This window comes from Pygoscelis adeliae, unplaced genomic scaffold (genome assembly GCF_000699105.1).
Source record: "Pygoscelis adeliae isolate BGI_AS28 unplaced genomic scaffold, ASM69910v1 Scaffold269, whole genome shotgun sequence".
Classification (NCBI taxonomy): domain Eukaryota; kingdom Metazoa; phylum Chordata; class Aves; order Sphenisciformes; family Spheniscidae; genus Pygoscelis; species Pygoscelis adeliae.
The window spans coordinates 1,066,444-1,081,738 of NW_008825610.1; the positions used below are offsets into that span (position 1 = coordinate 1,066,444).

The 15,295-nt window shown below is 39.2% G+C and overlaps 1 protein-coding gene across 1 annotated transcript in view; it reads right to left on the reverse strand.

Moving 5' to 3' along the window:
- SH2D4B (SH2 domain containing 4B) overlaps nucleotides 1–15,295 on the reverse strand; it is a 73,864-nt gene that overhangs the window by 21,860 nt on the left and 36,709 nt on the right. The window contains exons 5-6 of the mRNA XM_009332678.1: nucleotides 13,746–13,940; nucleotides 10,186–10,335 (exon numbers count right to left, since the gene is read on the reverse strand). Coding sequence (XP_009330953.1) covers nucleotides 10,186–10,335; nucleotides 13,746–13,940 — 345 coding nt within the window. The remainder of the gene's footprint in view (nucleotides 1–10,185; nucleotides 10,336–13,745; nucleotides 13,941–15,295) is intronic.

A 15,295-nucleotide genomic window follows, 5' to 3' on the forward strand; every position in this document is an offset into this window, starting at 1 on the left:
CATTCCAGGTCAGGCTGGACGGGGCTCTGAGCAACCTGATCTAGTTGAAGATGTCCCTGCCCAGGGCAGGGGGGTTGGACTAGGTGACCTTTAGAGGTCCCTTCCAACCCAAACTATTCTATGATATTACAGATGCTAGTGTTGGATAGAGAGGTAGGGTGCGATCCAGTCGGAGCGAATGCTAATCAGCGTGCTAATCTGCATAGCTCTTTTGGAGTTTTCCTCTTAAAAAGATTCATGAGTTTGTGATTTGACAGTCCCATTCACCGAAAGGCCAGGAGACAAAGGAAGAACTGACCTTTCTGAAATCCAAGAGGGAAGAAAGGGAGCTGTCATTCCCTTAGCTTTTGCAGGGGAAGGGCAAATTTATGTTTCCCACACTCCACCTCATTCTGCCTCCATGCCAGTATCTGTGAATCATGGTGAAGTTGCACATACACATTAGTTGCCTACAGAGTCGCAGAAATCTCTTCCCTTTGTTTTTGTATCATCTACTGTTTATCTCCTGCGGTGAAAGCAATTTAAGTGTCACAATCTGCTCCAAACTGGGTGAACTGGAGTTAAGCTGAAACAGCAACATAATTTTGCGCAGTCGCATGCTTTTCCCCCCCGCATGACTACACACCATACCTGCTGATACCCTGTTTGAGAGTTGTGTTTGCTTAGCAGGAAAATAGCATTATTTCAAAGCAACTGTCGAACTAATAACTTGCAATCTTTTGCCTTCAGGCTGGATCAATAGGACTGCAGTTTCAATACTTTGCATAGCAAGACAGAAGGACCCGTAAGAAGGCCATCTGCTGGGAAACCAGTAAAATTTTCTGACCTTGGGTCTGCAGGTATTTGCTGTGCTTTAAACAGAAAATACTGCAGATAAAATAATAAATATGACTTAGTCTAGCATAAGCTGAAGAAAATATATGGAAGCCTGTAAAATAGAAAGCATGTTATTGTAAGTGTGCAGGCAAAGGAACAAGAGCTGGCGGCACGGCTGATAAACAGATATGGACTAACAAGAAGCAGGATATCAGCAATTCATTCAAGACTAACAAGGTTCCACCCAGGACACCTGTGGTATGCTAGAGGGCGTGATCAGGAAACACCCAGATACAGCATTTAAAGATACGCAGTATGAGCTGAACGTCTTGTGCTGGCAGCGACTGACATCTGAGTGCACCTTGCGCATGGATAAACTAACTAACCAATTAACACATACACAATTGACACCAAAAGGAGAGAGCATGATCCAGCACGTAAGGAACAGACTACAATATACGTAAAAGGGAACCACAGCTCAGGTTCAGGCTGCTGGACAGATGAACAAGGCCTTCTGCGTTCACCTTGGTCACCATAAACGGTCATAATTTCTTCCAGTCTTAGCATAAACAACCTTTGTAGAGCCCAGGGCTTATTACTTGCATCTAACATTCCTTATTGTCTTTAAAATGGGTCAGTTTTAAGTCTCTATATATGATTTCTTCCAAATAACTCATGCTCTTATATCACTTGTTTTTTATAAATGATTCTTCATTTCCAAACACTAACAGCAGAGCTTGCCATTCAGGAGCACCTCTCCTTTTTGTTTTATGTAATGTGATAAAGAAAGCCCGACTGAAGGAGCTGCAGTAATAGAGAAATGTACTCACACACAGTCCAGTTCAATAAAGAGACAGAACACAGAACTGTAATGTAAAATTACAGGTAAATACATTAAGCTACCACAATGGCTTACTAAATGAAATCATAATTGCTCACTATGTCATGCTCTAATAGTAGCACCTGGAGAAGAAAATCTTAAAGTGTTTTAAATAAAGGGGGCAAGAAATCTTCAGCGTGTAAAGCAATTTGATTTTCAACAGCAAAATATTTTTTCATTAAGAGATTAGTAAATTCACCTGGAAGTAAACTCTATGAAAAAGCTGGTGTGTGTTCTTCACAAATGCAAAGAATTATCTGGCACAAACTTGAACTTGAAAGGACTCCTCTTTTTTTTTTTTTTTTTTATCTTTGACTAGCAGTGCACTGTATGGGCACTGCACCGACCTGTTTGTATCCATGAAACCGTTAACACAATACCTGTTCAGAAAAATTGCTGCCTTCTATCTTTAGAACATGCCTAATCTCTAGAATATAGCTTCCAGTTAAAAAGCAGTCAAGAAGGACAAGGTATTGTAAAAGAATAAGAAAGCTCTTTTCACATTAGCAATTAGCCTATTTACATTAATTATTCAATTGCCTCATTCTACAATTTCCCTGCTGTTCTTTTGTGTTTCCTTTCTCCTTGCAGCATGTTACAGGTCACATTACTTCACTTTGATACTTTGCTCCCTTCCAAGGGGAGCCATGTGTCTAAAACATTTACTTTGTTTGCTAATAAACTGTCTGCGTAGACACTTTGGAACTGTAATGGCACTAGAAAAACAATTCCAAAGCCTTCAAAAGAACTGACAGACTGAAACAATCATTATGACCTAAGTGGAATGACTTAGTACATGAAGGATCATCTTATTTCTCAGAAAACAGCAAAACACCTCTCATTTCTTAAGGAAGAAGCTGAGAACTGAATTAGAGCTGATGAAGTATTTGGGGTTTGTCGTATGTTATGGGTCTGACTTGACTTGAGACATCCATAATCAAGCACCAGAATCTACCATAGGATCTAAACACTTCTGCTGGTTTTGGCTGGGGTAGAGTTAATTTTCTCCCCCGAACCGGTACGGGGCTGTGTTTTGGAATTGGGGCTGGAAACAGTGCTGATAACACAGGGATGTTTTCGTTACTGCTGAGCAGTGCTGACACAGGGTCAAGGCCTTTTCTGCTCCTCACCCCACCCCACCAGCGAGCAGGCCGGGGGGGCACAAGAAGCTGGGAGGGGACACGGCCGGGACAGCTGACCCCAACTGACCCAAGGGATATCCCACACCATATGGCGTCATGCTCAGCACAGAAAGCTGGGGGAAGGAGGAGGAAGGGGGGCCGTTGGGAGCGATGGCGTTTGTCTCCCCAAGTCACCGTTAGGCGTGATGGAGCCCTGCTGTCCTGGAGATGGCTGAACACTTGCCTGCCCATGGGAAGCAGTGAATGAATGCCTTGTTTTGCTTTGCTTGTGTGTGTGGCTTTTGCTTTCCCTATTAAACTGTCTTGATCTCAACCCACGAGTTTTGTCACTCTTACCCTTCCGATTCTGTCCCCCATCCCACCGGGGGGGAGTGAGCGAGCGGCTGGGGGGGGCTTAGTTGCCGGCTGGGATTAAACCACAATAACACTTAACTGCAAATACTGTACTATCTTTGAAAAATAATATCAGAATGTCCAGTAGATTTTTGATAGGAATTTGTTCTGGAAATATAAAAAACAGTGTTCCATCTCACAGCAAGTAACCAGATGATCATGGCTCTAATAAGTATGTGTAAATCCACCCACATAGAGAATATATATAAAACTGCAAGGACAAACTGGTTCGTGTATAGTGCCCCAATAAAACCTGTATGTGTACGTTATAAACATTACTGCTTTATAATTATTTCAAAGTAAAGTAAAATTACAGTATTATTACTATTTAAAGGCCATGGTGCAAAACCAGAGTGAGCCTATCCTCAGTCCTTCAAACGCTAGGCACAGATTTTCCAGCCTGACTTGTCTCATTCAATGTTTAGCGACCCCTTCATATAACACAACAGAGGGCTCTCATTCATCCTGCGTAACCATTGTGATATGAATATCACTCATCTCTGTGGCTGAATTCAGCAGTGATGAAAAGCACAGGACTAATCAGCCTTGGAAACTGATGTGCTCTGTTTAACCACAGAATAGGGACAACAGGGGTGACAGCAGCGCATGCCTCCCCACTCAGGCCTAGCAGTATGCCTCAACCCATTTTCTAATTTAGGGTTATGTGATGAGAGCGTAATTTGGTGTCCAAACTTGTTCCAAGTCTGTTCTTCCTGCCAAGATTCCCAGCAAAGGTAACACTCACTCCTAACAACACTTTTGGAGAAATCCACACAGATTAGGAATGATGATTAATACTAAATGACTGTGGCATTACTTGTTTTACACAGAGTCAACCAGGTGGCAGCCTGTGTCGACCCGGGTGCATACTTGCAGCCGTCACAAGCCACAAAGTCTACGGATATTTGAACTGCTGATCACAACTGTGTCAGCCCTCTCTGAGAACAGGCTGGCAGAGCAGAAAAGAGAGAAGTCTACCTTTTTGATAAAGAGAGTAAGACATAGTCTCTACTGAATCTATCATCTCGAAAGTCGTCTTTTTTTAATCTTTCCCAGACAATTGCTCAAAATAGATTTTGATATTCTGTAACTCTTTTTTAATCTCACACTTCCCCTTCTTCATTTACTTGCATAGATTAGAGACCCAGAGCTGTCCTGCAACTGTGTGCAAGATAACAGGTACATTGTAACTGACAACTTTTATTTTAGCTGTTTTTATCATTTGAGCCAGGAATTCTCTGATTCCATTCCAGATGTTTCCCCATCACAGGATGCTTTAGGTACCACGCTTTGCATATAGCTATTTTTTGGATGCGTCTTTTAAGGCCTGTGGAAGACAGTGGAAAAGCTCTCAATGAATTCAGGAGATTTTTAACAAGATCTTCTATCTTTTTCCCAACAAAGTACCCCATCAACAACAATTCTAGAAGGCAAAAAAAAATCCCAGTCCCCTGGGGATCAGTTTACTTAAGCAGAGAATCTCTCTGTGCACTTTCTCAAATAGAAGGAAAAGCTAGATTATGATAAAGCAGTGAATTAGAAAATAGATCATTAATATCAAGAAGGCTGTACTTCTGCTGGATGACAACACTTGCTTTACGTCTTCCTAACATGCATTTATTGAGTGATGGGAAGGTTCTTCTTCAAGAGCAGAAGAAAAAACGTGTTTTTACGTTCAAAGCAGAAAACTGTATTCACTGTTAGATGTTTTTCAAACCAAACCACTGCCATTTCTGTGTCTCTTAGAAAACACTACAATACAAGCTGTATTTTATAAGATATATTTCCCACAGTTCAGCTATACCACTATGCCCAGTGTTGCCACTGCTGTTCAAGGACTCAAAATTAGTAGACTTTCAGAAATATTAAGTCTTGAATCCTTTACTGAGAGCATCTGATTTGCAGAACCATTGTCACTGTTTAGGTCTGCTAGATTTTCCTCCTGAAAACAAGTTTCTTCCTGAAAACAATATTAGCCATCTGAAATTAAACCTTGATCTATAAACACTTGCAACATGATCCTGTTAAGCTGAAAATTGTCTTCCCCGACAATCAGGGATTACTCAGCTTCTGCTTCTCTCAGCATTTTTCAATCCATCCTTCAACTTGCTCTGATCAGCTTCTTCGCAGCTTGCCACTCCCTTAGCCAGTAACTGCGCGGCCACCCTGACTTCCCTTGATAAAATAGTTCTCCGCAATAGGAACCATGCTACTGCAATTCCATTCTAAAGGTACAACCTTTATGGCAACTACCTCATGTTTCCAGATCTGAGATATCAGCCTCTGAACTTTCCTTCCAACCTGAAGGCACGTAGAGATCAGATAGTGCTACAGTAGACGCTTAGCAAACACGCACACAGCCACCTCACGGACAGGCAATGAATAAATTCCTCATTTTGTCATACTGTATGATACTCGCTATACATCTGAGAGATCCCTTTTATATCGTGGATAAATAACATCAACCATCATAAAACGTTGGTCTCAACTAAAGCTGGGGAAATATTTAGAGATGAGCCCCCACTGCAAACAGCAACACTCCTCTGTCCTCAATGGAAAATAACCAAATGCAGAACAGAATATGTGAGAGCGAAAAGTTGAACATCTGAAGTTAAAGAAAAATATCAAAAATACCAAAAGTAACAGCTGACAAACCAGTGGGAATGGGAGAAAAAAATGCTGAAACAGTTTTCAAGCAAAAGAGAAAGGTTAAAGGACAAATGAAAGACAGAGCAAACAAATGGAAATATTATCTGTTTCAGCCACCAGCATCCTTTTGTTAAACACTTATGGGAGGAAGAGGCCTCTAGTTTTGTTGCCATATGGAATTCTATTCCCAGTGTCTTATGCCTGCAGTAAACTGAAAACTACGGTTTGCTAATGTCTGTGATAGAGTTTGGCAAAACACTTCAACATTCAGGGAAGGCTGGTAACTTTCCCTTCACTTGGCATGGGTCGCACAGAGGCTTGAAAAGAAAATTCCAGTTCAAAGCTAAACTTGGCCAAAACAATGAGCGTGTCTCCCTTTCGAGCCCTTTTGAGAGACAGACCTCCCACCCTGAACACCAAATTACTTCCCCAGCCTCCAAAGTGTACCAGCAACTGAGATCTTGGCAAAGAATGTTCTGAATTCAGATTCACAAAAAAAGTTTCATACATCTTGATACAACAGGAGGATGCCCTTGTAAGTTAGATTCATCTGCCCACAATCATCGATTAGCAGGTAAGAAATCAGAATACGATTATTAACTTCCTGGTTATCAAAATGATCAGAATTTACCTTCAACTAAATTTAGACCAATTTCTTAGTTTTCAGAGCCAAAAAATTGAAGGCATAATTCTTTTCACTCAAACCTAAGGCACCTATTAAACAACACAAAAGAAACAGCTGCTTTTTGTACAAAAGATACAGACACCAATTACCTTATATCCCAAGACCGCCTCAGTGACACCTTAATTGCTTGCTCTGATTCTCCCTTATTTTAGCAGTTTGAGAACCGAGCATCTGTGGCCACTAAGTGAGCATAAGCCACTTAAAAAAAAGGTTCATTGCTTCCCAATCCGAATGAAGTAAAGATCATCTAATTTTATGGTTTCTGAAGGGATTAAAGATGGGTTTAAGTTATAAATAACTTTTTTAAATGGATATTTAAAAATAACATTTTTTTCTTTACAAACTTAAAAAAATCATCCTATATCGAAGGGGCAAATGATCTCGGTTTTGGCAGGGATCTATTACTCAAACGTAGCAAAATAACAGAATTTACATCCAACAGTCAGCTGAACGTTACAGTTTGTATGTTTAACGTGTTAATTTTTTTAATCAAGAAAACAGTAAAGCCTATTCAAAATGAGCTAAAAACATCTGTTAGTGGAGTTCAGATAACATGATAATTTCAAGATATAAATAGAGATGGATGAAGTTGAAACTGATACTCATTTCAGAAGTAACTTCTTGTGAATAACGAAGAAATTGCTCAAATTTCAAAAAGACTTTTCTCTACTACAGATTTTACCACTGCACTTCAAATGAAACATTTTGTAGTGATTCTTCAAATGAAGACAAAAGGAAAACTTAAGGTAAATTAAGTATGCCATATGTTACCCTGTTTCACATACCGTGAAAATGCCCTAGACAATATAGAACTTAAAACAGAATCCAGATCAGTTTGATGACTTAACGTGGGAAACATGCCAAATATATGAAGGTAAAGACATTTTTGCATTTTTATTTGGGCTTCGTTATTTTAGCCAAACACATCTGTCTCAAACCTTCATCTCTGCATAATTAGAAAATATCATATGTCCATAGTACAATTTGAAGACTGTGAATTGGCTAATGCTTAACTTTAGCTAAAAAGCTGAACCACCTGACAGTCAAAGCAGGTAAGCAAAGGTCTATTGACCTCGGCAAAAACCTGTAATTCTGTAACAAACTAACATCTATCTTTTCAGTCCTGCTGTAATAGATCTCTGTAGCACACTGCATTCAAAAAGCCCTTAACATGAGGCAGAATATTATACTCCCATTTTATGGTCCAAAACTGGGAAATAAGAAAATACAGAAATTGTTCAGGGATGCGAAGGACCTGATTATACCTGTTTCGATAGATGCTTGAGGTTTTAAGAACCTGTCATCATTACACTAGACAACATTAAATACTAGGCAGCAGTCCTTTCCGCAGAAACATCCACCTATCCAAATGATGATTCTATTATTGCCCCGTTGGCCCAAGTGGTTAGCCATAATTCTAGGCTTTGCAGAATGGCTTTCATTTGTATTGCCGGTTTCTTATACAAGTCAGATATATTCTGCCGTATTTTTGTTCATACACAAAAAACAAATATAATGTCCTGGTTTGCTGAATACGATACAAAAAAACAACACACAGAAGATCCTAAATAGGCCTATACAATAGAAGTCACAATCTTTATTTTAAGAAGTAAATAAAGAATAGAAACAAGATTTCTGGCTGGATCAAAAGTTTTGTGGTTGCCTTCCCTTCCCTACCTCCCCCCGCCCCCAAATTGGAGGCCAATTCAGTGACGAGGGATTTTTTTCTGGAAAAAAGTTGAAGTATGTCAATACTCTCTAATATTTTGCTCTGGGGTTTTTGTGTGTTTGTTTTTCCTTAAAGTTTGTCTACGTTACAAAATGTACCACAGACGCTACATAACACTACAAAACATTGACTGCTGCATCTGTAACAACCTGATGTTTGGCTTCCACCACTCCAGAGGAGTTACAAGGCCCCTGAGTTGTTCACTAAGGATTACGATGAATCTGAGCAGAGCCGCAGAAGCTGAAACAGCTAACCCAGCAAACAGGTACCAAAGCAGCATCCATGTGGATCTCTGCAAAGAAAACCACTGAGCTTTGTGCTGGGGATCTTAATTATCTTTGTCAGGCTCCTTGAGTGGGAGGAGGACAAACGAGGTACTTCGCTCCCTTTTAGAAATGTCATCGGACTGTCACAGTTTCTGAAGATATGAACGGCACGATCTGAGAAACTCAAGAAAGATCATTAATTCCTCAGTTCTTGCAGTGATTAACAGACTAATCCAAAAGCCACTGAAGGTAGTAGAAAGACTGCACAGGCATTAGCTCAAGCCCAGATGCCTTCTTAACTTAAGGCGTGAATGACGTTCATAACTACTCATGTCAATTTATGTGGATGTGAACTTCCCACAAGCAGGGAAAACATTTACCATTGGACCACACAGAAAGATCATGGTTGAAAATACTTTTGAAAAATGTCCACAGATGACATTTTAATCAATTTCTCTCAGAAAGAAACCACATCAAATGTCTTTTGTAAGAAAACAAAAAACCCTGTCTGCATCATTGTTCATAAGAAATGGAAGTACGTAGCATTTACAAGCTATTCATGACTGACTTCAGTGTCTTTGACTAATTAAGCCAAAGAAAATAGCAGCTTGCTGATGTCTTTTAACACTTAAGGATTTGTGTATCATAAAAAGAAATCTGAAATACATGAAACACTAAACTTGCTCAGAAATCTTCCTTGCCTGGTTCAGTTTAGAACGCCCACACATCTTCGTCTTACGCTTAGAGAATCACGAAGGTAGGATCAGGGTCAGCTTAGTGCTTTGAACAAAGAAATATCAGACTCACCAAAAGCAGCAATGAAAAAATATTGAGATTTAACTTTAAAGTCTTCCCAGTCTCTCAATTATGTCAGCTATTAAGCCAGAATTCTTTCTTTCATTGCTAATTCAATATAAAGATCATTGCTAATACCTATGAAAATAAGATGTCTGACCTTGAATTTCATATCAAAGATTCAGCTGCATAGCAAATGCTATACAGAGCAAAAGCCTCAGAGATGCTAGGAACTCCAGCAGATACGACAGCAAATTACGGATCTGAACAGGAATCGTTTTTCCCGTTTCATGAAAACTGCCTAAAATCATACACTCCCAAGTCTTTCTGAGAAAAATCAAGATCTTTCAATAATTTTTGTTTGCAAAAGAAAGTGAGAAAGAAAAAATGCTACCCCGGTTTAGAAAGTACAACAGGGATTAAGCAGGTATGAGTTCAAGTCCTTCTTGCAAATCAGGTAAAGCAAAAACTTGAACGTCAGTCATCCACCTACCATATCACTACGGTATGTGCCAGTTTATTTTGGAGTCCTCCTCACCCTATCTTGGTCTCATTCCTCCTGCTTGGCTTGCTATTTTACAGCAAGTCTATTTTGGCCAAAATATTCCTGAAAAAAACTTTGGTGATATGAGTCACAAATTAGTCTACTTAGTCAGAAAAAAGAAAACCATGTGCTAATAATAGGAATGATGCAAACATCTTGTTTTAACAGGCAGTAGGTTTCACAATGTCAGTAGACGTTCCTTTTTGTGGTGAAAGCTGGCAAGATTTATTTCCTCAGCGTATGCTTACAGCTCTATTATATAAGAAATGAAGGATCAGTGTATTACCATGAAACCATTGAGCGATCCTGTTGGTGTTCCTCTCAAACCCAGCACGTCGAGGGATCTGCTCTTCTTTGAACCAGCGAATGATGACATCGCGGGAAAAGGGTCTAGAAGGACGCTCCCAGATGTTACTGCATTGAAAGGCAAGTAATTACAGGAAAGAGTCATACAGAGAATTAGCAGTGTATGAAAGCAAGGGAGAATATAAACATTAATCTCTTTTTTAACATATTTACAAAACATACAGCTACGAAATGGTCAGTATAACTGCTGTTCAGTATAGCTCACTGAACAATTTTAACCTTTTTTAGATTTGTTAAAATTATTTTGAGTTTTTATGGAAACCAGAATATTTTGATTTTACATTTGCAATGGAACCCTAAACATTTTCTTAAGCACAGACTTAAATTGAAAAAGAATTTACCACAAAAGATGCAAGGGACACTTCAGTCAGCTTTCTTTTTCCACCTCATTTTTATTCCAATGTACATACTGACAAGCAAAGTTTATTTTTTTGCTTAGAGTATACTCCTTCTCACTGGCAAGAAATTCTAAATCAGAATCAGCTATAATAGGTTGTGTATCCAAACCGCTGAGCATGATAGAGGGAATGTTTTGTTTAAACTCTTATGTTCCCTTTGCATTCCCTAATTGCCAGCCTCCCTTACTGTTTCTACTACTTTCTATGCATTTTAGATTACGTTAGCTAGTAGGAGGCAAATCAGGTAAAATATGTGGAAAATCCATCCAGCTACCCCAAATAAGGACTAAGGTGTATTATATCAAAGCATGACTGCATTCCAATTAAGCATACAATCTCATTTGCCTTGATAACAGCGGTAAAAGGGAGGGTTTACGATGGATTTCTGTATAGTTTGAAATCCCATGGGTTTCTGGGTGCTCAAACGGTTAGCACAAATTACCACGTCTTCATTACTGGTCTTCTTCAGATAAATAGGATGAAGGCTAGGGTGGGTAGGTCTACTTGTACTATAATTTCACTTTCATTTGGCGAGACGTACACTTCACAGTGCCCAGTACAGTAGCTGGCTACATACTTCTGGCTTTCCTATTCCACCTGCCATGGAGCTGCCAGTTAGTTGCGTATTTCTAGACAATGTAACGGAGAACTATTACTAAAATTAGAACGCCAGCTCAGAAGTCACCAAACAGCATTAAACTAATTTGCGAGATAATCAAGAACCCTCAAAACTAATCAAGGTTCTGCAATTCGTGACAGCAAGGTGCTCTTTAGAAAGGAATAAAAGCAAACAGATAGATGCTGTCTGCTTGATGATATATGCAACTGAGTCCTCCTTTCAGCTTGTCTTACTATTACTAAAACTAGCGGTTGATTCTGTTGATATCAAGTGATGAAGCCGGCAGTGACTGTAATAGCTATTCCTAAATTACACAAACATGTGTGAGTAGATCTGACCAATATTCATCATAAAATTTGAAGATACAACCATGAGTGATAGGAGAAAGTGACAATTCAGTTATAGACACACATTAAAAAAAAACAAACTACATGTGTTTCTTATTTCTGTTTTCGAATATTTTCTATAAAGAAAGAATAAAGAAACCCTTCAAATTGCAGGGCTCTACAGTCCACCATTCTTGTTTCTTAACTCATTTCTCTCTAATTCAGTTTAGTTTTGAAAAACTTGTCAAATCCATAACTTTTTCTGCCCTGGGCCAAATCTCAAAATTACTCTGTCAGTTTCTGTACAGCTTGTCCAGTAGGGGCAGGAGGAAAGAAATACAACCCCAAAAGTAAAAATAAAAAAACCACAGTCGGCAAAAGGATAAAAGGGAGTAAGCGGGCCAAAGAGTTGCATCGGGAAGAGAACACTCAGCAAAGAAAGACAGTAGGAAAAAAAAACGAATGGAAGCTTTCCAAACTACAGAGAAATTGTAAGAAAGAGGTATCTCAAGTAAAAATAAAAGAATACCATTTTCATGCGACTTTTTAAAAGAAAAGGCAAGGCAAGGTAAAAACTACAGGAGCTATACTTCATGCTGAAAATCTTAGAGACGTAACACTGAACCCACATTCCCTTAAGGCAAAAAATCCGTCTCACACTAGTGGCAAAGAACAACATACTGTGCATCTCCTCCTCGACCCCCCAGACCACCGGCAAAGTAGAATTTTAGATACGCATCTGCTCCTGCTTTACCATACCAGTGCTAGGTGTGAGAAGTTGAATTATTTACTTTTATGTATATTCACTATTAAAGCACATGTTTAAAGCAACTTTTATTTTTCTTGCTACCTTCAAAATCAAGTGATGGACAGACAAAAAGGAGCCTTAAGAGATAAGAAAAATAAATACTGCCTGTTTTTTGAAGTATAGGCATAGCTTAGAAACAGATAAATAGTATTGAACATGAGCTGGATAATGACCAGAATATTTTTCAGCTTTTTTTCAGGCCCTTTTTGAAAAGGATCACATCTAGCACCATTAAATTCTATAGTAAATAACCTCACCTCAGAAGCTCAGAACTTCAGGTCAAAGTTATAGACCGTCTTTTTCAAAATCTGCCACTTTTACTAGTGTTTTTTTTACTTCAGTTTGAAGAAAACTTTAAGTAGTTTGGAAAAATAATGAGAGAACTCCTTTGAAAAGTTGATTTGATGGTAACTTTAAAGATCCTGCTATCTCTCTGAAAGTAAAATTCTGATTCCTCCTCAAACTGGGAGTTTAGGCTGCTGTTACCGGAGAGTTTCTGTCTCTCAACACAGTACAGCAACAAACTTGCCAAAGCAGAACACATTTCCAAACACAGAGGGACTGATTCTCTCTGGTGCTACACTGACTGGTAAAGAAGAACAATGTAATGTAATGGGACTCTTTCCTTTCTGAGCTTGGATATTGGTTGTTGGGATTATTATTTTTTTTTTTTTAGCATTTAATGCTACCATCCTGCCAGTGCTCATGTTGCCTTTATCATCACACGAAGCCAAATTAAAGGTATAAGAAACAACCAGGAAAAGAGTAGAGTGACTAGTCAACTTTCTAGCACCCATCTGCCAGTTTGGATTCTTTTCCTCTTCTTCAATTCATGGCACTCCCTAAATAGTCAGATGAAAGATTAATAAACACCAAAGACACTTGATTTTGCCTGAAAAAAAACCCTTAAAACCCCTGAAACTTAGGAGTATGACAGCTCTCTGTAAAATGTTTCAGAGAGCTGTTAAGCAGCAGGCAGTTTTTGGCTTGAGGCTTAAGACTTGCCTAAGAATTTGTCCATTTGACTTCTCCATATCACAACCTTGCATACTAATCTAATACCGACTTTTGAAGGACCCATCTCTCTCCGTGTGAACTCTAAGAAATCTGTCTGAAAGACAAATGGCATTTAGTTTACATTAAGTATTCAATCTGTTTTCATTTTTCTTTAAACATTCTTTTTCTGCTCATGGTGAAAGAGCAAGACTCTGAGAATTTCCAGCAACTGAAGAAGAGTTTGTTGAAATAGTGGGGAGTGGAGAGGGAAAAATTCAACAGAAAACTATTTCAAAGTCACTCCTGTACAAACCAACCTGGATGCTGCAGAGAGAGACAGCAAAGGACTTCCACTATCGTCGTTCAGTTTTATCTCCTGAACGTTATTCAGACTTGTCCCCTGGAACAAATTACTCAGGCCAGCCACTCTTCCCTTCTGGATGGCACGCAAGGATTGTCGTCGGTATTCATCCCGGGCCCTGCGTGCTTTGTGGCTCCTTTCCTCATCTGCAGCTTTGGAACGGCGCACTGGGTGGGATGAATGTGAAGGATGGGGAGGAGAGACTTTAGAAATACAAACAGCCATTTGCCCCTTTCCTTATACAACAACTTACTATCTTTATTCTTTATATGACCTGATTTTAAGAACGTATAAATTACAATGCACTACCAAAGAGACGGCTAACTGGATGACTTCCCTGATGCTCCAAATACAGGCCTACCACTAGATGAAGCACGCCAGGCTTGAGCTATCAATGAACTGATCACCGGCAATAACTGAGCCTCTACATACTGCGATTACATCTGGCACTTGCTTTGGCTGTAATAAGACAAATTCTGCTTCAGGACATCTTTTCCACTGGCAGTGCACCAAGTTTTATATTTCAAGAGAGAATGTTAACTACTGCTTAAAATTAAGTCTGCATTTAACAGAATTCTTTGCAACTATGCACATAACTAGAACTGCAGGAGCTACTCCCAAAACTGACAATTATAAAAGCTAACACGTAGGTCACACTTTTTGTTGTTAACGTTGCTTTCTTTCTGAAAGGCATATGCTATCTTTGTTACAGTACTTAAAGTCACAGGAGTCTCCATCTTGAAAATTGCAGTCTAAAAATGGTTTCAGTAACAATGGAGGAATTAATAGCCATTGGAAAGAGCATGCTGATGCTACAGATGGGTTGTCTCACACTTGAGTCTCTGCAATTGCATATAAAGAACCGCAATCCGTACTGGAAGACTTAATACACACCTATCAATGGCACTGACCAGGGAGTTACCTATTTCCATAACCTGAAATGAGACTGCTGCTCTGGCCATTGCAGGTCAGGCATCTTTCACTAAAGCGTCTTCATTTTAAAACTAATGTACTAATAAACCTGTCTTCAAAATGATATAACTTAAATGCACCAAGAATTGTACTGCAAATATTCGTCATCTATCAGCTCTTTTCTGGTGCCTCAAGCCCCATTTTGATGATTTTTTTTGAGACACAAATAACTTCAGGCAGGCAAATTATTCCAGTGCAAAACAAACCTTTAACATCCAGTGAAGCAAATATTAAAGAAGCAAGCTATTGCCTCCAGCAGCAATTATCAATCCCGCCATGACTATCTTGGCTTAGATCATACCCAATTCATAAAGTGCACACACTATTTCTTACTCTACTGTGATTGTACCGGTGACTAGGAATGCATGATATAATACCAGACAGCTGCATTTCATTAGGTTGTTTGCACACCTCTGGTTTACGCTCCTGATTTAAAGCAAGCAGAAGTATAAATGGATTTGTCCAAATTATGAAAGGTTTAATAGAATCAAGAAATAAAAGCGCGCAAAGCAAAATGAAACTGAATAAAACCCCCTGGGTAAATGAGGGA